The sequence below is a fragment of the Aulonocara sp. 'chitande type north' Nkhata Bay genome, linkage group LG9 (assembly GCF_057382095.1).
Source record: "Aulonocara sp. 'chitande type north' Nkhata Bay isolate Kocher_YH1m ecotype deep benthic linkage group LG9, A_spYH_male_GT1.1, whole genome shotgun sequence".
Taxonomy (NCBI): Eukaryota; Metazoa; Chordata; class Actinopteri; order Cichliformes; family Cichlidae; genus Aulonocara; species Aulonocara sp. 'chitande type north' Nkhata Bay.
This window is the reverse complement of record NC_141352.1, coordinates 25,852,934-25,877,997: the sequence shown is the minus strand read 5'-3', so window position 1 is coordinate 25,877,997 and position 25,064 is coordinate 25,852,934. Positions and strand designations below refer to the sequence as shown.

Below are 25,064 nucleotides of genomic sequence, written 5' to 3'. Positions count from 1 at the left end.
ACAGGAGGAAGGAAAAACTCCCTTTTAACAGGAAGAAACTTTCAGCAGAACCAGGCTCAGGGAGCTGTGACCAGTTGGCAGTGATGGGAGGAAGACGGGACATAGCAGTGTCTTTTTATACAGCTTAACAGACATGTTTAGAAGTTAGCATTTATGCTCTAGACACAAAGTACATGAATCCCGGTCATTTCGACTTCTTCTTCCAGCTGCTCCCTTTAGGGGTCACCACAGCGAATCATCTCCCTCCATCTCACACTGTCCTTAGCATCCTCTTCCATCACATCAACCCTCTACATGTCCTCCTTCGCTGCATCCATGAATCTCCTCTGTGATTTTCCTATTTTCCTCCTGTTGGCAGTTTCATATTCGACATCCTTTGCTCAATATATCCACTATCTGTCCTCTGCACATGTCCAAACCATCTGAGCGTTGCAAACTTCAACTCTGCCACCTACAACTCAGCCTCCTGTTGTTATGTCAGTGCAAGTGTCTCCAAACCGTACCTCATAACTGGTCTCACTACCATCATGTAAACCTTCATTTTCACTCTTGCTGCTATCCGTCTGTCTCAAATCACCCTCGACACTCGTCTCCACCCCCTCCACCCTGACATCACTCTCTTTTTCACTTCTGTTGTACATTGCCAATTGATTTGAATGATTGACTCTAGATATTTAAACCAGTAAGCCATTTGAGTTCATCATTTTATCCATGTATTTGCTGCATCTGCCTACTGTGTTGTATATAATATAATCCTGTTTTCAGAAAAGTTCAAAATAAAGTCAAAATAAAACTAAATCCTATTATCTGCAAATCATCCTCATCATAAATTATGTTGCAAAGGAAACCTATATAATGCTGACACTGAAGAATTAAGGATTTTTTAAACAAATAAGCTCATTTTAAATTTGAAGTGAGCAGCATGTTTCAAAACAGCTAGGACAGGACCATGTTTACCTTGTGTTGCATCACCTGCTCTGTAAGCGTTTCTGAAGAAGGAGACTATTCTCCCATTTTTGTTTAATAGAGGATTTTACCTTTTCAACCCTGATTCTTTTACTGATGTAATATGGGCTGAATGTCGTTTGGCATTGTCTTGCTAAAATAAGCAAGACCTTTCCCAAGAAACTCCTCATCTACTGTTGCTTTGGTGTTGATGCTGCTCTAAAACTAGTATACATCTTCTGTGTTAGTGGTACTTTTGCACATGTGCAAGTTCTCCATACAGTGGTATCTGTAACGTTACAGATACCATCCGGGATGCTTTAATTAGTCAAAATAAAGGGAGGTTTTCTACTTTCCTCTCAGTTACATAAACTTTGAACCAGAGCCGGGAGCTGCATTTCTGAATCATGCTTGTATGCTTTTTTTCTTCATCTTTGTTGGTTAAATTTTAACTTTGGTTTAGGAATCAAAGACTAACTGTTACTGACAATGTTCCTAAGTACATGCAGAGATTTTAACCACCATGTCTGTTATGAATGGAGTGGGTTCAGAGATTATAGCTGAGGGCTATAAATGGTTATTTTTCCATCATTTGGCCTTTGCTTCTATATTAAAAATGTATGGAATTTGCAGGCTCGCGGCATGCGTTCGACTCATGTGTTTCATTCTGAAGTCCCCTGATTCCCAGTGTGAGTGGGCCTGCACCTTCACGCTGAGAGGAAAACAAACCAGCCTCTCTCAATTAAACTGAGAGTGATAACAAACACAAAGCATTCGTGTGTAATAATATGTGTCCACACCCATCGAAACTCATTTACAAGATCTTTCTCGACACTTCTGTGAGTGGACAGGGACATCTCTAATCAGTATGCATCAATCCATAAACCCAAATATTTGTATCTAATGAGCAATATTTGTAAACACTTAGAAGTCTGCATGTGTTACTCCTGCTGGTGATGAATAAGGTTTCATCCTTCAATGCGCGTACACACACACACACACACACACCAGAGCCTGGAAAGCCCTCTATTCCTGCTCCTCCTCACTCCTTTCCATCTCTTTCCTCCCACATCCTCCAGCTTTTCTGCTTCCTCCTTGTTTAATCCAACCCCACACTCTGTCATCCACAGACCCTCTCTTCCCTGTCTTTCTCCTAGTTGACTGCATCCACACAGCAGTAGAAGCAGCCTTGTTATGTGGGTCACAAGCTTGGTAAAACAGCTGTGGTACAGTATGTCATCATCTTGGATATGAGACAGCAGGTGCCTGTCAAGTTATTGAAGAAGAGATTTGAGGAGGAAATCCCATCAGTGTGGAAAAAAACTGCAAGTGAGCATCATAGTCATCATTTGCTTCTTCTTTTTTTCTTTAGCATTTTTGCAGTGTACACAAACCAGCCTCGCTTTTCTTCTTTCCAAAACCTTTAACATAAACTGCTCACCAACACCCTTCCCTTCATTGAAACTGATTTCATTTTGTCTCCACAAGAAATTCTATCCGCGCTCATCTTTCAACATCTCCAAAGCGCACAGACGCGCAATAACCCAGCATGATGAAAACTGCGTCTACAGCTTTTTGTAAGCTTGCAAACAAACATCCAGTATCACTGGTATGCTCCTTCCAGCGCTGCGCCATAAATGGACGCTGGAAAGAGACTGTTAAATCTTAACTTCTTCATACGTAAGTCTTTCTTACCTTTCCTCCCTTGGAGCATCTGCGATACGCATTTGTGGCTCCCGCTGTTTGATTCATGGCGAAAACCTCTGCAAAAGTAAAGAACAAGCTGAAAGTTGGAGTCAATTTTAAGCAGGCGGGCACGGAAATCTGTGTGTGTGGGGTTGTTTTTTTTAATACCTAGTGCGCTGGATTGCCCTGGCTGTCGGTCCTCGTTGAAAAAGAACCGCGCTTGGTGTTCAGACTTACACTAAATTTTCTAAATATTTCCCCCGATGTAGTCCAGAGAATTTAATGAGCTCTCCTGCTTGCTGTTCCAGGACAAAGTGATGCTGATTATCACGCAGTCGAATATAAATCCGCTGGGAAGTTTCACACCAAATCAACCTGTAAAACTGGCTGCTTTAAATCTACTTACATTTTTTTGTAATATAAGTTGGTCTCTATATTCGAGCTCTCAGGATGATTTTGAATCAGACCTGCACAAACTGACGGAAACGCGCCTCTGTGTGTGTGCGTGTGTGTGTTCGCCCAGCAATTGCGCAAGCGCATCTCCACTGACAGCTTGACTACATGGAGTTGAAGAAGGAGCCTGTCAACACTGCTCGCCCACTCTAGAGCAGCAGGCAGTAGGGACTGCAGGGTACACTGTAATTATGTATCATGAGGAACCGTATATGATACCATACTATGACAATGTGTTTGCTAAAACCAACAAAAACTCCTGATACTGCGCGTCGTATACGAGTTTTCCCTGTATTTGAGCTCCTTTCTGAAAAACAACAACAACAAAACAAAAACATCCTTGGAGGTTGATTTGTGTTATTCTCTTCAAAGCAGGCGAAAGTCAACTCTGAGTGACCTCTGTCAAATTTAAATTAGATGAGTGACACCAACGAACAAAAGTGAGAAATTGTCTCTGACGATTTCAATCATTATCTCTGCTTGAGGAAGTGGATTTGTTTAGTTTCAATTATAGCATAATAAATGAATGTTAAGAGGGCAAGCTTACACTGAAGTGTGGCAATTAGCTGGACAGGTTGGTGCTCAGCTGTGACAAAGTTGCTGTCACTCACTTTCACAAGGCTTTGCAGGATGGAAAGGAATTAACAGAAATACATGGCTTGTTGGCTTCACTTACCGAAATACACTTAATACTGATGGGTTTCCCACTAAAAGAAAAGTCTGCTTTAAAAGAAAACTGAAGTTATCCTTAAAATATATGTTGATGTTTCTTTTAGAAAAAGCACAGTGGTTGCTGATTTTCTGATTGTTGGTTATAAGTGAGTGACATCAATAATGTGATATCAAGCTGTGTAATTCTGGTGGAATTGCTTCAGCATTCCTCTTTCTCTAACTGATATCCAACCTGTGGGGTGTATGCACCAACAACTTGCAGCACCAAACCTTTCATTTCCAGCTTCAAACTCATGATCCTGCCTACACTGAATTTTTTTCACCTCCTAAGGTAGAACATTTTGATTCCACCTGAGCAGCTTCTGGTCTGGCTTCCTTCATTCTCTCCATCATATCAACAATTTTTCTCCCTTCATCAGTCATAGTCCCATAAAAGTCTTGACATTCACCACCAAACTCATGCCTTCCCTCCTCTCTCACTGCCTCTGAATGCACCTTCCCTGTTTCCACATCTTTTGTGTTCAGCTGACAATAGCACAGTTTTCCACCAGCACTGTGTTGGCCAACAGCACTGGATGTGGTCATTGTTTGGCAAGGCCCCCAACCAATCCGGCATGGAAATCTTTTCTTAATGATCAGAATGTTTGATTTGGCAGATATTTTACCCCGGATGCTCTTCTGACTCATTTATTAATTTATTCAGGCTTGGGACTGGCACAAGAAGTACACTGCAGTGCCCCCCCTCCCCACCTGTGGCCGGTTTATCTTACCCTGAAATATGAATTGTTAATAAATGATCAAACATCTTGTTTTATGCAACTCAGGGAAAATGACACATAAATGATGACGGAAATGCTGTGAAGAAGCAATGCTTGCATCAGTATAGCAAACCCGAGGCTCCCTTCAACAGAACAATGACAGTCTGGGTTTCTAAATACAGTCTGATGATGCACCATCAATCCAGTTTAGTCAGATGAATGGATTTCTTTCACCAGTTGCATGAAGATATACAGTCTTATTGTTGGATTGTTGTAGCATACGTTACATCATTCAAATGTGGAAATGGATCTTTTGAAATTTAATGATAAAGACAATTAAGTGAGGCAAGGGTGGATTAGTAACTTATATCCCTAAGGCCTTTAGGGATAAAGTGGATTTCACCAGTCCCTGTAAAGAGAATGAAGACTGGTTCCGAGAAGGCAGAACTGGGTGACATGTTGGAAAACCAAACACTAAAGAGAACAAATCTGGGGTAATTTCTATAAGAAAGAAATTCACAGAGGACAGAATTCACAAGCAGCATCTGTGACATCAGTGTATTTGAAGTTGTAGTCCCTTAAGAAAGCCACTAACTTCAGTGGTTCTACCTGTAGCACCTGTACCAGTATTTTTTTCAGTGGAAATTGTTCTTCTCATCCTTTTTTATACAATCAATGCTTCAGTGGAAAAGAGTTACAGTAAATTAGTGCTCCTGGAGCTCAAATCGAAGCCAACAGAAAGGTTCTGATACCAGAAATGGCTGTTATGACAAAATCAAACCAAGATTAGTTTCCTCCAGTTTCTGTTACAGTAGTTGTATCATCCATAAACTTCCTTTCCTTCCAAATACAGCAAGATGATGGAATTATTTTCTTCATTTCAAAAGAATACATGAGCCAGTTATGTTAAGGGATAATAAGGCACACTGATGGTATTGTGTTTTGTTTAAGGTCCTTTTTGTGGTTCCAAATAAGACTCGCCAATCTTCCGACAGAAACATGCAGAACAGTTCAAACACAGCTAAAAGGGGACCAATTCTGACCTGATACAATCAACAATTTTGAGCCAGTTAGTACTTGGTGAGCCAATTACTTGAAAGACTGTTTACAAAATTTCACTCCTTTTCAAAATCAATCAAAATCACCAGCCTTGTAGAAACATTTCCCCTATAACCAGTGAGTCTTTCTGCAGAATTGGCACAGGCTGGCCATGGTTAACAAATTGTTATTTGCAAATACTCAGGTTGTTGATGTGCAGATGGTGTGGCACAAAGAGAAATGAGCTGACAGCTAGAAGGCTGGGGAGGCACACAGATAAGCAGGAATGCAGGTGAGGGGGTTGCAGGAGTGAGTGTGGCGTGGTGAGCTGACTGCTTGGTGACAGAGAACAGGTGGCAGGTGAAGCAGGAGAGTGCGGCATGTAAGTATAGCAAGTTAGAGATAGGAGTTTGGAAGAGTGGAAGCATTGAGCAGAGCATGGCAGGCAGCAGACAAGGAGCAGATCTAAGTTTACCACACACCAAAAACACAAGCAGCAAGCTAACTTATATGCACACAGCTTGTGGCTGTGACACAAAAGAACACCTTGGGCATACTACTGTTATGATGATTATTGTGCACAAGGTGCCTTTTTTCCCCCAGCATTGGACCCTTACAGTAACAGTCAATCAACTAGACTGATTGGCACGATTTCCCCTTTCTCTAACTTCCTGCTAAGTGTGTCTGTTTCCAGATTTCAAACTAAAACCAACATGGTGACTTATTAGCAAACATTTTCTATATTATGGAAACAGTCCAGGTAAAGTCCAGTCACCTTAAGTCTTGACTTTGGAAAACCAGCAGTGCTACACCACAGGATATAAGTTTGTAAACTAGCTTTTATCGGGTCATCATATCGGCTATGTAGCTTGGGGCCAGACATATTTTAAAAGTTACAAGTAAAATCTTAAACCTAAGAAAGCCAGTACTGGTGTGATATGGTGCTGTTTACTAAAACCAGGCAGAAGCTCAGGTTCTGAAGCAGCTGGAGGCGAGAGTCACTTTTAGTTTATACCAGATAGGAAGGAGTTGAAGTAGTCAAGCTTTGAGAAATGTTAATGTTTATTTGTTTGTTTTTTAGATTTTGCCATTATTGGAAAGTCGCATGTGTATCATCTGTCAAGCAATGAAAAACATGATGGATAATTTGGTTAGGTAGAAGCATGTGAGGAGCAGCTATGGCTTGGAAGGTTGATGGTTTGATATCCTTGGGAACAATACTGATCCTCACTTGTCATCGAATGCCCTCAATTAAAAGCACTTTGTAATGGACTGTCCATTTACCATATAAATAGAGAATACATTAATTCGAACCTTGTGGTTTACCAGAGCTAAAGTGAGATCCAGACAATTTTCTGAAAGCTAAGAATAAATCATTCAAGTGAGCATCATTGATGCAATGTCCAAAAGAGGTGAAACTGCTCTTGCAACCCTGTCAACTGCTAAAAGGAGGTCACCAGTTACCGCAAGGAGGGCACTTTCTGTCACGGTCAGGGGCAGCGGCCGTGTGGAGAGCGGAAGGAGGACTCAAAACGCAGCACTTATTCAGGTGTGAGGGTGATTTATTGATAATATCCAATATAAAGTGGGGATGGTAAAACAGAACTAAGGATGAACTAACTGGGAGAAACTACACAAAGAAATAGCAAACCTGAGCATGAAGGGAGAACAACAGGGAGAGCACGCAAGGGATTACACCAGGTATGAACACAGACGAGGAGCAGAGGAAATCACACACTATAAGTACACAAAGAGACACTGGGAAATCACACACAGGTGGGGGAAACAGCTGGACCTGATTAACCTGACGAGACAGGGGAACACTAACACCAGGGACCAATAGAGGGAGCACAAACCCAGAACCCAGTGTCTAAAATCCCAAACACAAACCATCCCAAAACAGCCCAAGAATAATAATGAAAGTAATAACAATAAAGAACATAAACACAAAGTCACTGAGTCATGGCCGCAGGACCATGACACTTTCTGTGTTGTGCGAAGCTCTAAAACTGAAATTTGACTGGCATTTATCAAAGATGTCCTCATGAAAGGCTAAAGGTTGGGGGAAAAAATCTACAACTTTAGATAAAAAGTTTAGAAATTGGTCTAAAACCTTTGAAAAATATGGAAGTAAGGTGTAAGGTTTCTATAAGGGACCACAGGGTGTTAAAAGAAAATAGCTGTTAACCATATACTGGGCCAAGCTTTTTGTACTTTAGAATAAAATCAAGGCTACATGCAGTTGATTTATTTATATGCCACATAACACTGGTGAGCTGAGTCTTTCATGCATGCATGTGGTTTTATTTTGATTATCCCACATGCTGTCTAAGATTATAGCTGAGCTGAAATAATATGACACCAGGTAATTGGATGGGTTTCAAGTACACTTCAGTCACCTTTTAATAGGTGACTGCAAGCTTCTCAGACTTATATTCTTCTGATTACAGCACACTTCTCTCCCTTGTTTAAATCACCCTGTTGACAGAATCTATCAGCAGACCATCAGTCAGTACTGAAGTCTGGCTGTCGGTATGTCGACACTGCTAGCGCACTCTAACAAGTAAGAACACACTTAGGTTAACTCCGTGCTTGAGCTGTGCTTTCATTTCCAAGGTAATCTCTGACCTTTAGCTCATCTTTGAGGGAGACCTCAACTTTACAGCCCTTTGTTTCAGCTCCAACCTCTCCTACAGGGGCTCAGACTGAGAGATGCAAACTATAACATTTACTAAATGGAGTGTGAATTAATAGAGTTTTGTCGTGGCTCAACTTCAAGCTGCACTTCTTTTGTGTTTAACTGTGTGCTTGTGCTCCATTTGGCACAAGTGCTGACTTAGAATAGTTTGCCTGCCTGGTATTCCCGTTCGCTGCAGTGAGTGGGATGTTTATTGATTGGAGAGCTCATGATATTTTCCTATATGTGGATTTAAGAGCAAAATTAGCAGTTGCTGCTTGAAGTCAGTGCATTTAATTAAAGGCCAGTCTGTTCACGGACACTTCCCTACCTTGCAGTGTAGTTCTATCACAGACGCTTTGAAGACACTTTGGAATCAAATGGACTCATTAAAGAGACTGATTGTGCATGACTTGATGTATGTAAGAAAGGCCAGTGAATCTAGACAGTCAAAAAATGTTCTATATTCAAAAGGTTAGTCATAATCATGAATAATAGTAGTGCTTGCAACGAAATGAGGACTTAAAATATTCAATCTTCAGGCACTCAGGAACAATGCAAAGAATAAAAAACATTCACAAGCTGGTCTAGGGGTTGAATTTAATAACCAGTTTGGGGCAGACTGTTGATGTTTAAACGTGGGGAACAGAAATCTCAATTCTATCAAAATTGTAGGACTGCGTCATGAAAGTGCAAGTAGCACAGAAAATAAGAAAGAAAAAGAAGAGGGCATCTTTTCTGCTGCATAATTTCAGTCTGAGCTGTCACACAAAAAGTTGCATTTTGCAGAACAGGTTTACAACTTTTTTGAAGTCTGTCTTCAAGCCACTCTCAAAGGTCTTAATCTGGAAACTTTCCAGCAGTCTTGAACAAACTCAACTGGTCAGGAATAACATTATGTCCACCTGCCTAATGTCGTGTTGGCCAAAACAGCCCTTACACATCAAGGCCACTAGAGCTCTGATGGTGTGGCGCAGTATCTCGCACCAAGATGTTAGCAACAGCTTTCTTTAAGTCCTGTAAATTGCCAGGTGGATTGGACTTGTTTGTCCAGCTCATCCCATGGATGCTCAGTTGGACTGGCTTTGTGGCACAGCCTGCTGAAACAGACCATATAAATCAGGGAATACAGTTTCCATGAAAGGGTGTACATGGTCAGCAACAATGTTTAGGATGTTGGATGTTGAAATAACATCCACATCGATGGCAGGACCAGCAGAACATTGCCCAAAAGCATCACACTGACTCTGCTGGTTTGCCTTCTTCCCATAATGCATCTTGGTGCCAGGTGTGACCCAGGTACATGATATGTGAGAGAAAACATGTTCAGACCACATGGATCAGCTTTCAGTCCCCACAGGTATCAATAAGCTTTCACAGCCCACGCCCATTGTCTTGGTTTCTGAAAAAATTCTAACATTGTCCCCAGTAAAGCCTCTCCACACCATCACAGCTCTTGTTTCATGTATCACAACTACCATATGTTCACCTTTTCTGTGTCTCACAAAGACCACCAAAAGTCTTAAAGCCTGAAAGTCCTCTTTTCCAAATAGGTCACTGACCAAGACAGCTTTGTCTCCGTCTCCCTCAGTTGTGCTCTCCTTGTAGAAAATCCACTATGTTAGGATTGGTTTTTAAATCCGATCAAATGTAGTGGGTACTACAGGAGTATATTATACATTATATGGTAAATGGCCTGTGTTTATATAGCGCTTTACTAGTCCCTAAGGACCCCAAAGCGCTTTACATATCCAGTCATCCACCCATTCACACACACATTCACACACTGGTGATTATAACAGAGGTAGTGGTGGAGTTCAAGTACCTCAGGATCTTATTTATGAGTTATGGCAGGAGGGAGTGTGAGACTGACTCACAGGTTCTCCAGACACTGTACTGATTTGTTGTGTGGAAGAGAGAGCTGAGCATGAAAGGGATGTTGTAGATTTACCACACAATATCTAGTCCTACCTTCACCTATGGCCATGAACTCTGCTTGTATCCATGACTTTTTAGTCTTTTGGTCAGTACCCAAAGAGAGTCTGGGGTTAACTTTGAAAATAGGGTGAGGTGCTTGGTCATTCAGGAGGGCCTCAGAGCAGAGCCATTTTTTTTATAGACAGAGAAGTTATAGTCTAAAGCTACATTAAATGTGTTTTTAAAAATATCACAAAGCTCCCTTGATTGACTGGAGAGACTGATGTATTCACCTTGATGTATTCTGTGCAGAAAACCATTCAGATCCAGCAAACAACGTATTGCAGCACAGGAAAGCTCTTGAGTAGTAAATATTACCTTTCAGGAAAGTCTTAAATGTCAAGAGTTAGAATTCATTGCCAGGCTTAAATACATGAATCTTATTTTTCTCCTGAGCCCCTTCTTCAGTATAGTACAGATTACCTTGATTTGCTAACCTTTTGTTATTCAGGTCCTCAAAAGATTTATGTCTGTGCTTCTCATTCCTACTGTATTTGGTGAATGTTAATGTGGAGCACTGCTTTCTGTGTGGCTGTAACAAGATAATGGACTTATGCATAATAATGTTTGGGTGGGGATAATCTCATTCTAGAGGCTGCTTCTCTTTTTTTCCCCCTGATAGCATCCCAATATTGTTAAAGACACTTTTTTGGGGTTTAGGTCTCCAAACTGTGCAATAGCTGCTTTGCAGATGCTTCACAGAGGAATGTTACATATATTTGATTTGAATGTGATAGAGTGCAGTAGGGACATTAATGCATAATTTCTTTTCTTTTTTAAAATTTTCAATTTATTCATTTCTTTTCGTCTTTATTTTGGGACTTAAGTAAGCCATAATTTAAGTCTCAACTTCAAAGTTTTACATTCCTGAGGAAGTTTTACAATCGCTATCTTCTTTCGACAAATCTGAGTGAATGTGGGTTCTTATTCCTTTTTAAATGTTACACATTTTTTCCCACCATCCACCCCCTAATTTCAATAGTAGCACATTGAAGCAGCTATATAAAAAAGCAAAAAGCAAAAAAACTTGCTTCACTCACTCTGCATTCTAAAATATAAGCTGACAGAACCATAAAGTCAAGGTGTGCTTAATATTTAGCCAGAAGCAATGATAGAGTGACTGCAGATAAAACAGGGAATCCAAAGTGGGTTCCTGTAGACACACAGAGACACATGAAAACACACGAAATAATTAAATATATCTAAAATAGCAATGTTGTTGCTGCACAATGTGTTAAATCTGAACCTAACACAGACAGTGACTTAGAAATTCAAAACACCTCAGTTGGCCCACATTTCTTCTTTTTTGGCTAAGTGTGCATCACTGTCTCCCAAAACAGGAGGTTTTGTTCTTTGCAGAGAGTCTTCTGAGTGTAAGCAGATGGTAGGTGACCCATTCAACCTGGAAATCGAGGCACGAGGGCGTAAGATGTAATTACCTCATTCAAGATCAAAACAAATCAGTCACAATCCACCTTGTCTTTGCTTTCAGCTCCATCAGATATTTGAATTAGAATGAAAACTTGAGATCTGACAAGATTTCCCCTCAGTGTTAAGAGGTTGTTTTCTTTTTTCTTTTAGCTTCTTTACCCTAAGGATATAGAAGTCCACAGAATGAAGGCTGATTGGCTCAGAGAAGGTGGACAAGAAAATGATTGGAGCAATAATGTCACATTGATCTGAGAATGTGCAAGAGTGGAAGTGAGGTCAAGAACAGGCTAGCAGCCAAACTTTGTTACATGTTTTGACATTTTATGTCCCAAGGATGGTGTTCTTGGTCACAGAAATTGACAATGAGCAGCATGTAAAAACCAGGTTAATGCCCCAAATTTTCATTGTATTCGTTTTTTAATGTTACCTACATTTTCAGAACTTCTGGATTAACGTAAAAAAGAAGAAAAAAAAGCAGATTATCTTTTCATGTATCAAGGAGGAACACAATTAACATCTTTTATTTTAAACACAATTAACATCTTTTATTTTAAAAAAAATTAATAATATAGGGTCCAATATGAATTCTTGGTGGTGAGAGAGGGAAAGAGAACCAGAGAGCTTGTAAACTGAGGAGGTGTTCTGTGTCTGTCAACAGGGGGAAAAACATAGAACTTCCAGACACAAATGAAATCCATACCCACACATAAACTAGGAGACAACTGCAGTGAGAGTTACATGTAACACCCTGCCCCTTAAGATTAATAGCCATACCAGTGTCATCCTAAGCCATATGTGAAAGGGCATCGGCCACAGTACTGTCGTGACCCTCTTTGCAATAGATTTCTATATTGTTTAGGGTATGAGAGCCCTGCACAATAGTCATTTATTGGAGTTATACTGATCTGATATATAAGGGGTTGTGATCTATCTACTGTCACTGGCTGTGGAATTGAACTTACATAAGCCTCAAAATGCTGAAGGACCGAGAGCATGATGAGGACCTCCTTTTTCATTGTGGGTGCTCAATGCCAGAGGAATCTTCCTGTTGCAAAACAGCACCGACTCCAGTACCACAAGCATCAACATCCAACTTGAATTGTGTGGGAAACACTGTAACTAGCACTGGGGAATTACAAAGGAGAACTTTTATAGTTTGAACAGCCTGCTTGGACTCTTGGACGTCTTTTTGGTTTACCCAGTGGTTCTGGGCTTCTGGACTTTATAATGGTTGAATACTCAATTCTTTTCTTGGTTTCATTTACATTAAGTAAGTTTAGGTTAGAGGATTTTGTAGTGTCTAGTTTTCAGTGTTATCTATGTCAGTAGATGCCATGTGATGTCAGTCTTGTCTCCATGCTTATTTGCCTTTCTGTTCTCCTTGCTCTCACCCTTGTTCTCTGTATTTAGTCAGTCTGAGACTCAGTGTGTGTTTCCCGTATTTCCTGTTTTATTCTGACAGTCTCTCATCCTGTGTGCATCATGTTCAATTTTGCTTCCCCCCTGTCAGTTAGATTATGTCCAGCCATGTTCCCCAGGTGTTTCCTCTCTGCCCTGATTCCCTCTTGTGCATATAATGTCTGCATCTCCTGTCCAGTATTACAATCTCACTGTGTTGTTTTCCAGCTGTGTGTCGTGTCTGTTTAGAAATTCCCTGCATCATTCTGCAGTCCGCTTCAATTTCCAGGTTTCTGCTTAGTTCATAGTTCATGCTCAGTTAACTTGTTTTCTGCAAGCTTAGCAATAAAACTGTTTCGAGTGCAGTACTGCCTGTGAGTCTACATATTGGGTTCGCAACTCTACCTGCCACATACAGCTCAGCATGACACTTTTCAGGTGTGACTGAAAATTCTATAATAGCCTTTCAGACAACGAGAACAAGATATTTCATGTTTGGTACAGTTGCAGGAATAGGGAACTCTACAGTAGCAGTTATCTTAACTGGATGTACTTTACCCTGACCAACGTATTTGCCTAAGTAAGTCAAGATAGCTTTGGCAAACTCACATTTTGCAGGGTTTAGGTTAATATGAGTCTATTGCAAACATTAAAACACTTATTTTAATAGCATCTTTACCAAAGTAAGCTTTTATTTTAGATTGAGAAACCATTAATACATCTTTGGCTACCTTGCAGGCATGATTAAGACTACCTAAAAGAACTAACACAGCCCAGGACATTTTAACAACAGTTCATGCATCTGTTCATAGATCAGAAGCTGTTCAAATATTTTAAAACATACTTGCAAATAGTTAAACTGGGATACCAAATACTGGAAAGCCTGGTTTTTCTGAAATAGATCATGGGTTGGGTTGGTTGCAGGAATCAATGTTTATGTAGCAAATGGATGTTCTTTACATGATGGGGGTGATAACTCTATGCCCACCTCCAGCTTGGAGGACTAGGTTAGGGCCATCTGCCTGGCTTTTTCTATTCAACTTTTGCGAAACTGGATATAAAGTTAATTTATTTACATTTTTATTATTTTTAAACAGGTATCACAACCTACAGCATAGGCTGGACTATTCCTCTTTGTAGAGACACTAACATAAAATGCAGGTTACATCCTTAGTGTTTTTTAATTAAATGCTGTATTGGGTGAATTTTAGTTTAAACAGGTCAACTAAAGTTAAAAAAAAAAAAAAAAACGTTCTGGAAATATGCATGTTTGATTTTGACTTTGAAATGATTGCAGAGGAAAGAAAGGTCACCCCATAAATTCAGGGATTAGAGCAGCTGCTGCCTGAGTGAATCCCAGTCCACATCTGCTGCCTGCACTAGTGCCTGCTGCTAACACACCTACAGCTGCTTAGCAACATGTTGGATGCCAATTAATTCTAGGCCACTTTCTTTACAGCAGGTTTTCCACTCCCTCATGACTGTAAATTAACAGTGTAGGTTTTCCTGTCAGGAGGAATGTTCACAGACTGGATACTAACCAAATTTTAGTGACTAACTTGTGTCTAAATGAGGCATTGACTTTAAAATTTTATGCAAATACATTGTTGAAATTCAAATACATTCTGTTTTCAGCCAATTAGGAATTTCTGCATTGAGTTACCTGCTGTGTGTAGAGAATGGTGATTGCATTTTCATGACCTGCAGTATTGTATAATCAGCCATTGTGTGCAACAACTATATGCTGCATTATGAACACCAACGGTGTGTAATTGATATGTATGTGTCTTGTAAACAGGAATAGCACAAATTAAAAATTTTAGTGCAGGCATGTTGTTCAGGTTTTTCTCATTCTCTTCTTATCCTCAGTCTCTGAAACAACATTTGCAAAATAAATAACTCATAAGGATTACAGTAATGTCTGAGCCAGAAATTCAGATATTTCAGTAGTTGCACGTTCTGCAGCTACATTGTATTAAGTGAGTATACACAGCTGTGTGTGTGGAGTAAAGCCCATCTACCATAACATGTGAAAATGAGTAGTGTGATCTTATTTTGATTATGGCCCCAGTATGCAGGAGCAGATGATTCCGTTCTCTCAGGTGGAAAAATAATTTTTACTGCCGTTTCCTATAAGCGAGTGGTGGGTTTGTGGCAAGAGTGAGCCCAAAATAATCAAGTTTGTTGAGTATTTCTAGTCATTATACCTACAGCCCAGACTCCTAGTAATGGGTGTTTGGAAGGAACAAGGAGTTCATTCCCTGTAATTCCATTTACTATTCAAGCTTCCAATGAAAGATCATCAAGTTTAGGTTGAGCTGACTCTCATTCTACATATATAAACTTGTTACAGTTGGAAAACACAATTAAAATGTGACCTGTCAGCCTTTTTACCAATCCAAGAAGTCCAGTTTTCTCACTCTTGATTCCTCAAATAGTAGTGTGGTTATGTTTTAAATATTTCATATATACTGCACACATAACCCCATGAACCATAATATAGATACTCAATATCCAAAGAGCCCTGTTGGCATACATTTATATTATGAATGTGGTATTTTTTTCTTATTTTTTTTGTGAGACATCTAGCACCATACCCCGCTGTTGTGGTTTGCAACTGAAAAGATGAAAGATTTATTTAATTAATTTTTTTTGGCAGGGAAGGGGACATTTCTGGGATCGTGCTGTTCGGATAAACTGCAGATCCAATTTTACTCTCTGAGCTGTTCCTCCATTAGTGAAACTGCCACTGCTTATAGACAAGCTGTGGCACAGAGTTAAATTAATGCAGAATATTCCACACATCCAACACTTATTCCATTAGCATGGAAGTGAAGCTGTTAAAGTGTGAAGGTGGCATTGCTAACCAGAATTGTAACAGCCATCTCGTTTCAGATTGGGTTCCCACTGTCATCATCATACGACACTCACATCAGGTGCAGATTCACCAATTTCCCACAATATGCTGAGAGTCATAATTTGCTTTTCCACTCCATGACACACTGATATCGGCACCATCAATCTGTGAAAGGTTAGTTATTACTCGAGATCAGTCATCCTTTTCATTTCCATTGATGGGACATCTCGTGAATTGTCAACACACAAAGGCACATCATTGGTGATAACCACCTTCACACTGAAGTGGCTGACAGAGCGGAATGACATTAGGATGGATGGGCTGCAAAATTTACAATTTCACCCTGAGATTTTGTAACATAGCTGCAAATTAAAGTTTCCTTGTGTCCCTCCTCTTAATATCACGCAGAAACTGATGCTGTCGGCCAATCATAGTTGCAAATTATTGAAACACTCGACGACATACCTGCAAACAAAGTTAAAATTATGATCAAGTAGTGCAATTTCTGCTTAAGAATAAATGAAGCATAGCATCTTGTTAAGGCTGCTGCTTTCAAATTTGACCATGAAGAGCAGCAGCAATATTTTATACAGCTGTGGAATTATATTGTTTTAAGGGAGTTATTAATTAGTATGCCGTGGTCCCGGCAGGCCTGCTCCTTTTCTTCTTCTTTGTGCTCTCCCTGTTCTCTTGCTTTCTCTGTTGCTCTCAGATGGAGTAGGTGCAAGCTTTGGTGCTTAATCCCACCCTGGGGTGGGGAGTTCCTGCCCTCAGGCCAGCCAGCACACGTCTCTCATCCGCTTATTATCTTCTGTGGATAAAAGACCAGCTGAGCGCTTCATTCTTTGCCAGGTTTTTGCTTGTTGTCATTGCAGTGGTAACCTGGCTCTCAACTCATGAGTGAGGTTTACTTGGACATTCTGTTACTTCCCTCCATTTTGTTGTCTCTGCTCCTAGTTCTCTCTTTGGCTGGACTCCATTTGCTCTCAAGGATCTCTCGCTTTTAACCTATTAAGATACGACTTTCCCAGAAGCCAAGGTGATCTCCTCTTCTCATTCAAACTCTCCTGGAACGCTCAAATGCCTGCCCCACTCTCCACCAGCATTGCTTTCTGGAACCTTTGACTGCTTCCCCCACATGACAATCACAAGTAAAACATTACTAAAGTTTGAAGTCAAGCCTAACAATTCTAACTCAGCTCTCAGCTGCCAATTCCTCCAGTCCTCTCCTCTCTGGCAGCTCTCTGGTGGCCTCCTGCTCAGTCCTGGTGCTGAAAAAAAGAAACACCTTACCTGCCTTTAACTTAACAGTTTCTCTGCTTATGAATCCTGTTAAAAATAAAAGCTCTTAAAAAGTGCATCTGCATCTGAGTTCTGCTTGTAAATCAGTTTCCTCCAGCAATTATAACACTGTGATTGCAAATTTGCATGTGATTAAATGGGGAAATACTGTTCGAACTAATGTGGAATTGTACCACAAATGTGTTATAGGAGAAATAAAAATAAAATGAATGTGCTGTGTGTGGGAGGGGTCTCTAAATATATCTACAGTAAAAATATAATATTAATATATGGTATGAAGGAATGAAATCCTTTATGTTGGAATATTTTTTTTAAAGGAAAAAAGAGAGGACTTTAACACACTGAATCCAAGTATTTATGGCATTTGATATTTTAATATTTTTATTCTCTTGTAGATGTTTTTTTTCCTCATTTATCCCTGCTCAAACATCAAATTTGAATGCATGATTAACTCTTATGCCCCTTTTCTGTGTCCAATCTTGTTATTAAATGTGCAGGTGGCATCTGTTTAGTGTCAGTGATGAACAAATTTCCCATAAATTATAAACTTCTGGACTTTAATAACTCACAAGAGTTTCTTTAAGATGTTAGCTTACGCTGTAAACACTGTACATGTTAACAAAAATATCCAATCAGTCAATCAAAGTGCAAAACAACTAGCAATATAGTAAAGTAACGTATTGCACATTACTCATTACTTTTCTTAAAAGTAATACATTATGTAACTTAATTACTCACTGGAGAAACTAATTTCTTACAGTACATTGTCACTACTTCTTAAAATGACCTGTAATGCATTGTCACATAATTGCAGTGGAAGTGCGCAGGAAGAAAAAAGCATTCTTGTTTGATATCGTTCTTCATTCGATCCACTCAGCGTGCAGATAACTGAAAAACCGTTACAATCCAAGTAGTAACACAATTCCAACTGTAATGTAATTACATGCTGTAACATATTACTGTACTAAATTCAGTAACACTGTAACATTGACACTGTTGATCTACTGGGATTTTACATTGCAACCATCTCTAGGGTTCATAGAGAACGGCCCAAAAAAAGATTCAGAAAGAAACATTCAGTAAGCTGAAATTCTCAGGGTGAAAATGACTTGCAGAAATCAGAGGTCAAAGGAGAATAGCTAGGGTGCTTTGAACCAATAAGAAGGCAAGGGAAACTGAAATAATCAGTTGTTACAACTGAGGTATGCAGAAGACCATGCCTTGAAGCAGACAGGGATCACAGGTTCACAGGATCAGAAGGGGTATCCCATAATATGTCCACTGAGTGTACATTTTGTATTATTCAAGCAGTTATCTTAAAATAAATGGCTTTGAGATGTTTTTGAAAAACTTTTACTCAACCAGCACCAGAAGAGAGGAGGAGATGCTCTGCAGCGTCTAACTGGGATCAGAACACCACCACTGTAGGTTAGTGGTCCGATTAACCATTTAATCAAACCGCTAAGCTCTATGCAGGAATACCAACATGAAATGATCTAATTAGTCCTCAAAGTCAACTGATGTCTGGCTGTTTTTACAAAATATATTCACAGGGAAGATACATTTTGCTGCCCTGAAGTAGAAGATTAGATCAGATTAGATAGAACTTTATTAATCCCTCGGGTGGGTTCCTCTGGGAAATTCGATTTCCAAAAAAGCACAGCACCGACAGAAGTTACAGAATATTATATATATATATATATATATATATATATATATATATATATATATATATATATATATATATATATATATATATATATATATATATAATACACACACACACACACACACATATATATATATATATATATAAATACAGAGACAATATAAATAAAATATACAAAGGGGATAAATAGAATAAATAGGAATAAAAATAAAAATACAAGTGAATTGCACATTTCAAGTATTGAGTCTATTGCACCGTTGACTATTTACAAAAGTATTGCACAAAAGGTATTGCACAGTGAGGTGAAGAGGCACTACAGCTTAGTTGTTCCCCCCTCCTTTGTCCTCCTGTTTCCCCTCCCTCTCCCCTCCAGGGAGGAGTTAAACAGTCTGATGGCGTGTGGGACAAAGGAGTTTTTAAGTCTGTTAGTTCTTGTCTTTGGGAGAAGCAACCTGTCACTGAACAGACTCTTCTGGTTGTTTATGGCCGTGTGCAGAGGATGTCTGGCATTGTCCATAATGTCCATCAGTTTCTTTCCTTTTCTCTGCCACTGTCACCAGAGTGTCCAGCTTCATGCCGACCACAGAGCTAGCCCTCCTGATCAGTTTCTCCAGCCTGGATGAGTCCTTCTTTGCTGTGCTGCTCCCCCAGCACACCACAGCATAGAAAAGTACTCCAGCAACCACCGACTGGTAAAACATCCTCAGGAGCTTCCTGCAGATGTTAAAAGACCTCAGCCTCCTGAGGAAGTACAGTCGGCTTTGGGCTTTTTTATACAGGTGCTCTGTGTTGCATGACCAGTCCAGTTTATTGTCCACCCACAGCCCGAGGTACTTGTACTTGTTGACCACCTCCACCTCCTCCCCCTCTATCTGAACCGGCAGTGGACCTTCTCTGGACCTCCTGAAGTCCACAACCAGTTCCTTAGTCTTTGAGGTGTTGAGTTGCAGGTGGTTTGTGTGACTCCATGCGACAAAGTTCCTCACCAGACTTCTGTACTCCTCTTCCTGATCATCCCAGATACACCCCATGATGGCCGTGTCATCTGCAAACTTCTGAATGTGGCATAATTCAGAGTTGTAGCAGAAGTCAGAGGTGTACAGGGTGAAGAGAAGAGGGGACAGCACAGTTCCCTGTGGTGCTCCTGTGCTGCTGACCACTGTGTCAGACGTGATGTCCTTCAGCCTGACGTACTGTGGTCTGTCGGTGAGGTAGTCGGAGATCCAAGCCACCAGGCAGGGGTCCACCTCCATCCTGTTCAGTTTTTCTTGAAGCATACAGGGCCGGATGGTATTAAAGGCACTGGAAAAGTCAAGAAACAGGATCCTGACTGTGCCTTTTCCCCCATCCAGGTGTGAGTGGGCTCTGTGTAGGAGGTACAGGATGGCATCCTCCACTCTGACACCCGCCTTGTATGCAAACTGTAGTGGGTCCTGGGCATGTTGTACCTGTGGTCGGAGGAGGTTGAGGAAGAGCCGCTCTAGAGTCTTCATAAGATGTGACGTCAGTGCCACCGGTCGGAAGTCATTCAGCTCATTGGGCCGGTTCTTTTTGGGGACTGGGACGATGCAGGATGTCTTCCATAGGGCGGGCACTCTCCCCAGTCGCAGACTGAGGTTGAAGACTCGTTGTAGCGGCTCCCCAAGTTCAGCAGCACACGCCTTTAGCATCCTAGGACACACCTTGTCTGGGCCTGCTGCCTTTCTGGGGCGAAGCTTCCTCAGTTGTCTCCTGACCTGATCCACTGTGACACTGGGAGATGTTTGGGAGGAGGGGAGGGGGGGAGATGTCTTGCTGCTGAGAGAGGGATTGGAGGAGGGGGGTGTCATGGTGTCAGGAAGGGGGGGAAGCGAGGGAGGTAGGAGAGTGGGGATTGGACTCTGTAGTGAAGGTGAGGGTGGGGGGGTTGTGGGCTGGTCAAACCTGTTGAAGAAGTTGTTAAGTTCGTTTGCCTTCTCCACAGTCCCCCCCACTGTGCTTTTCTTGGTGTTGTGGCCTGTGATGGTTTTCACACCATTCCAGACCTCCCTCATGTTGTTCCTCTCCAACTTCTGCTCCACCTTCCTCCTGTAGGTGTCCTTTGCTTCCCTCAGGCAGCGTTTCACCTCCCGCTGTGCTGCCTTCATCTCCTCCTTCACTTTGCTCCTGAAAGCCTTCTTCTTCATGTTGAGGACAGCTTTGACTTCCTGTGTTACCCACGGTTTGTTATTAGGATAACACCGTACCGTCTTAGCAGGGGCGACCGTGTCCACACAAAAGTTGAGGTAGTCTGTAAGACAGTGTGTCGCCCCCTCTATGTCCTCACCATGTGGGCTCAGGAGCACATCCCAGTCTGTGTTGTCATAACAGTCCCTCAGAGCATCCTCCTTTTCTGGGGTCCATCTCCGGATGGAGCGCGTTGTGACCGGCTGCCTTTGGACGAGGGGTGTGTATTGTGGCTGTAGGTAAACCAGGTTGTGGTCTGACTTCCCTAGTGGGGGGAGGGGGGTGGCTCTGTATGCATCTCTCACATTAGCATACAGTAGGTCAATTGTCCTGTTGCTCCTTGTGGGACAATTCACAAACTGGTGAAAAGCAGCCAGAGTATAGTCCAGTGTGGCATGGTTAAAGTCTCCAGATATAATAATGAAAGCCTCGGGGTTTTGTGTCTGAAGTCTTGCTGTGACTGTGTGTATTTTCTCACAGGCAGCTGTTGTGTCGGCCCTCAGAGGGATGTAAACACACACACAGATCACATGACTGAACTCCCGAGGTAGATAATATGGCCGCAAGCTAACAGCTAGCAGCTCCAGGTCCGGACGGCATACCGAAACTTTAACGGAGACGTGTCCAGGGTTACAGTATCTGTTGTTAACGTAGACAATGAGTCCCCCACCTCTGCTTTTTCCGCTGGCCTGCGTGTCCCTATCGGCTCTCACGGATGTGAAACCGCATAGGTCTACGTTAGCCTGCGGCGTTAGCTCGGTTAGCCACGTCTCCGTGAAGATAAACAAGCTGCACTCACGGTATAGTCTGTGGTTGTTCAGAGCGCACAGTTCATCAATCTTATTCTGTAACGAGTTCACGTTGCCCATGATCACTGTCGGGATTGATGGTTTGAATCGCCTCCGGTGATCCGCTCTCCTCGCTCCAGCTTTGCAGCCTCTGTAGCTCCTCTTTAGCTCGGCCGGGATGTTGTGTCGCATGCCGGTCTGTCCCTTTGTTTTTAGTGCCAGCAGCTCCGCTCTCGAATAGATGAAGGAACTGGTTCCAGAAGTTTTAAAAAGTGCATTATCCATCTTGTATCGCTATATCTAAGAGGTATAAGTAGAGGAAGGTGAAAAAAAGTTTGAAAAGCCTAGTCTAAAAAAGTTAAAGTTAACAAAAAAGGTGCGGTGTTGCAGAGCTACTTGGAAAGGCTGCCGTCACTCCAGCGCCATCTTAGATAGAAGACGGCCTGGAAGCTTTCAAACAGTGTATTGACTGACTTGAGTGGGGAAAGTGAATAACAACCCAACCCAAAAGAAGATAAAATAGTTTTTAACGGAGTAGGAGAGGCTGGTATAGATTTCATTTAGCGGTCTATTGGCTTATGGTGCACAAGTTACAGCAGGCAAGGGTCTTTAAATATTTACAGCTGCCCTCACTTTGCACCGCTAGCATAAGTTCTGAAATCCGTTTTCTAAATGATTTTAATAGGAACAACAAACCTAATTTGTGCTGCACCTGAGTGAAAATACAAAATTGTTCAATGAGAAAAAGATGCTTCCAAGAGAATAAAATGAATGGTTAGTTTTTGTGGGTCTTTCTAAGTAAAAACAACAAAGGGTGCTGCTGAAAGATGTGTTTATGTGTTCTCTCTGGGTACAGCATGTGCATACAGAAGCAGACATGCTCAGATTTCACTGAGAGCTAATCCAATTTCATTACAGCCATTCGCATAAAAATTGTCAACATTTTCTTTTGAGATCACATTTATTTTTCAGCCCCATTCCCCAGAAATTGCGCATATGTGATACAACATTGCATTGGCAAAAGCCTCAGTTAGTTGTGCACAGATAAATCCCTGGTATTGTTGTGGAAGTTTTCCATTTAAATAAAGCCTGCAGACGAGCGGTGAGTAGTAGCTAACATTCTTTAATCAAAACACACAAAGAACAGACAACCAAGCTTGTGGAGAGCCTACATGACCGCGGGGCAGACGGTCAGCAGAGTCTCACTGAGCCTAGCATTGCTCTCAGTTAAATACCTTCTCTAGGAACAAAAGGCAGTACACAGCTGTTTCACACCTTAAGGTTCACACTCCCTTGCTACCTCCCAGAGTCCTCGAAGAGACAAAAGACTCTTCCTGTGGAGTTGTCTGCTTCCCCCAACTTCCTTACTAGACCCCCACCATTTGTCAAAGTCAAAGTCAAAGTCAAAAGTCAAAGTCAACTTTATTTGTCGATTCTTCCACATGTACAGGACATACGGAGAATAGAAATTGCGTTACTCTTCACTCCCTAGATAAATAGCAAATGAACATTTAAATATATTTAAATATAAAAGTGATTAAAAAATGCAAGTAAAATAATTAAAAAGTAAAAATTTAAATAAATACAATTTTACATATAATAAGAAAGCTATATAAAGCTATATAATATACAATATAATGGGTAAGTGACATTGAGTTACATTGAGTCTTATAGTATGAGTGTGGAACATGTTTAAATCCAGTGGCACCAAGGCATTATACAATAAAATAAAGTGATTAATACATAAATAAAAAAAATTCCTATACATTATTGAGGTAAAGTCAGAATAAATATGATGTAAATAAATAGTAAATAGTAGCTTGTATTTGTTATCAATGCATTGACACATGCAATGTGTCATAAGACAGTGTGTCATTATTTGTTATGTGTGTTGTTTTGCAACTACATGGTGTGAATATTTCCCCGTTATGTTTTTAGGATTCCTCAGCTGATTTTTGACAGGTTAACTTGTTTTCTGATATCAAAGCACAAGATTTGATGAGTGATTTCAAGAAAACTCTTGGTAGTCAAATCCTCTGTTCTGTAGAGGGGAGAACCTGTGGAGCCAGCATGACATTTCATGTGTTGTTGAGTTATTCACAACAACATGTCAAACCAGAGAAGTTTTCATGATGCCCCAGCAGTGTCAGCAGCAGGAGCACTCATAATATCTGTTTTTTTAAGTTTACTTCGCACTTGTCTTGCACTTTAACTAAGAAACTGCTACCAGCTGAGCTGTCAGGCCTCCTCCTCCTCCTCTGCTTCATCAGTAACATTTCCAGCTGGCAGGCCCAAATAAAAGAAGGAAAAAATCGAAACAAATTGCATTCTTATGCAGATCGTTATTAAACTAAAGTCAGTGCATTGGTAGTGTTACAGTTATCTTACTTTATAGTTACCATTTTGTTGTCAAAAAGCACAAAACATGACATACAGTAGAAGTCAGTTTTTGGGTGATATTTATTATTTAAGATAGTGTTAGAAGGAGTTTTATGTTAGAACTTCCTTTTGAATGTCCTGAGGTGTCAAGTCTAGAACCCCTACTGTGTGAAGTGATGAATGGACTCTGCTGGTGGCCTCAGAACCTATTCTGTGAAGCTGCCTATCTAGTGTCTACTTTGCATGCAGAAACATGAAGGTCAGAAGGAAGAGCTGTTGATAAAGAGTAGAAATAACCTTATCTCAAGGAAGACAGCGTAGGATCGAGGAAAGCTAGTTAGCTCAGAAGTTGTTATAAATGGAGACTTTGCCAGCGGTGCTTTGTTCCTAAGACAGTTTTCTACAACACACCTTATATGTGCTGACCATCTGCATAATTCTCTGTGGACAATCTCTACCTTAATACAAGAATATGATGAAAGAATGGTCTTCTGCACTGAAGTCAGACATTCATTTTAGATCATATTAAGTAAGCGACTGAGTCATTGTTGTAACAGAAGCACTCAGAGAGTGGAACGCCCACCGAAGGGTACGGCCTTTCCTAAAACTTTGATGTTTTATGTTGTTTTTATTGCAACACGCTGAGGTCGGCCTGCTTTTATAACCTTTTATGTCAGACCTTTTGCCTATGACCGTGTATGTATTAAATATTAGTGATGTATTTTATTATTTTTACCCAAATGGTTGGAGGATTGGCTTCTATAAACTGTAAAAACTTGACAACTTGACTTGTATGTAATGTGTGATTTTATGAAACTTTATGACGCTG

General features: G+C 40.8%; 2 protein-coding genes across 2 annotated transcripts in view; both read right to left on the bottom strand.

Annotated features, from left to right (window-relative positions):
* The window catches only part of LOC147322253 (A-type potassium channel modulatory protein DPP6-like), a 270,187-nt gene extending 267,088 nt beyond the window's left edge, over positions 1 to 3,099 (bottom strand). Inside the window, exons 1-2 of the mRNA XM_086306731.1 lie at positions 2,800 to 3,099; positions 2,641 to 2,708 (exon numbers count right to left, since the gene is read on the bottom strand). Coding sequence (XP_086162857.1) covers positions 2,641 to 2,697 — 57 coding nt within the window. The 5' untranslated portion in view covers positions 2,698 to 2,708; positions 2,800 to 3,099. The remainder of the gene's footprint in view (positions 1 to 2,640; positions 2,709 to 2,799) is intronic.
* Positions 3,100 to 21,420: 18,321 nt separating this feature from the next.
* LOC147322252 (uncharacterized) overlaps positions 21,421 to 25,064 on the bottom strand; it is a 47,902-nt gene continuing 44,258 nt past the window's right edge. The window contains 2 exon segments of the mRNA XM_086305034.1: positions 21,421 to 21,589; positions 21,591 to 22,150. Coding sequence (XP_086161160.1) covers positions 21,421 to 21,589; positions 21,591 to 22,150 — 729 coding nt within the window.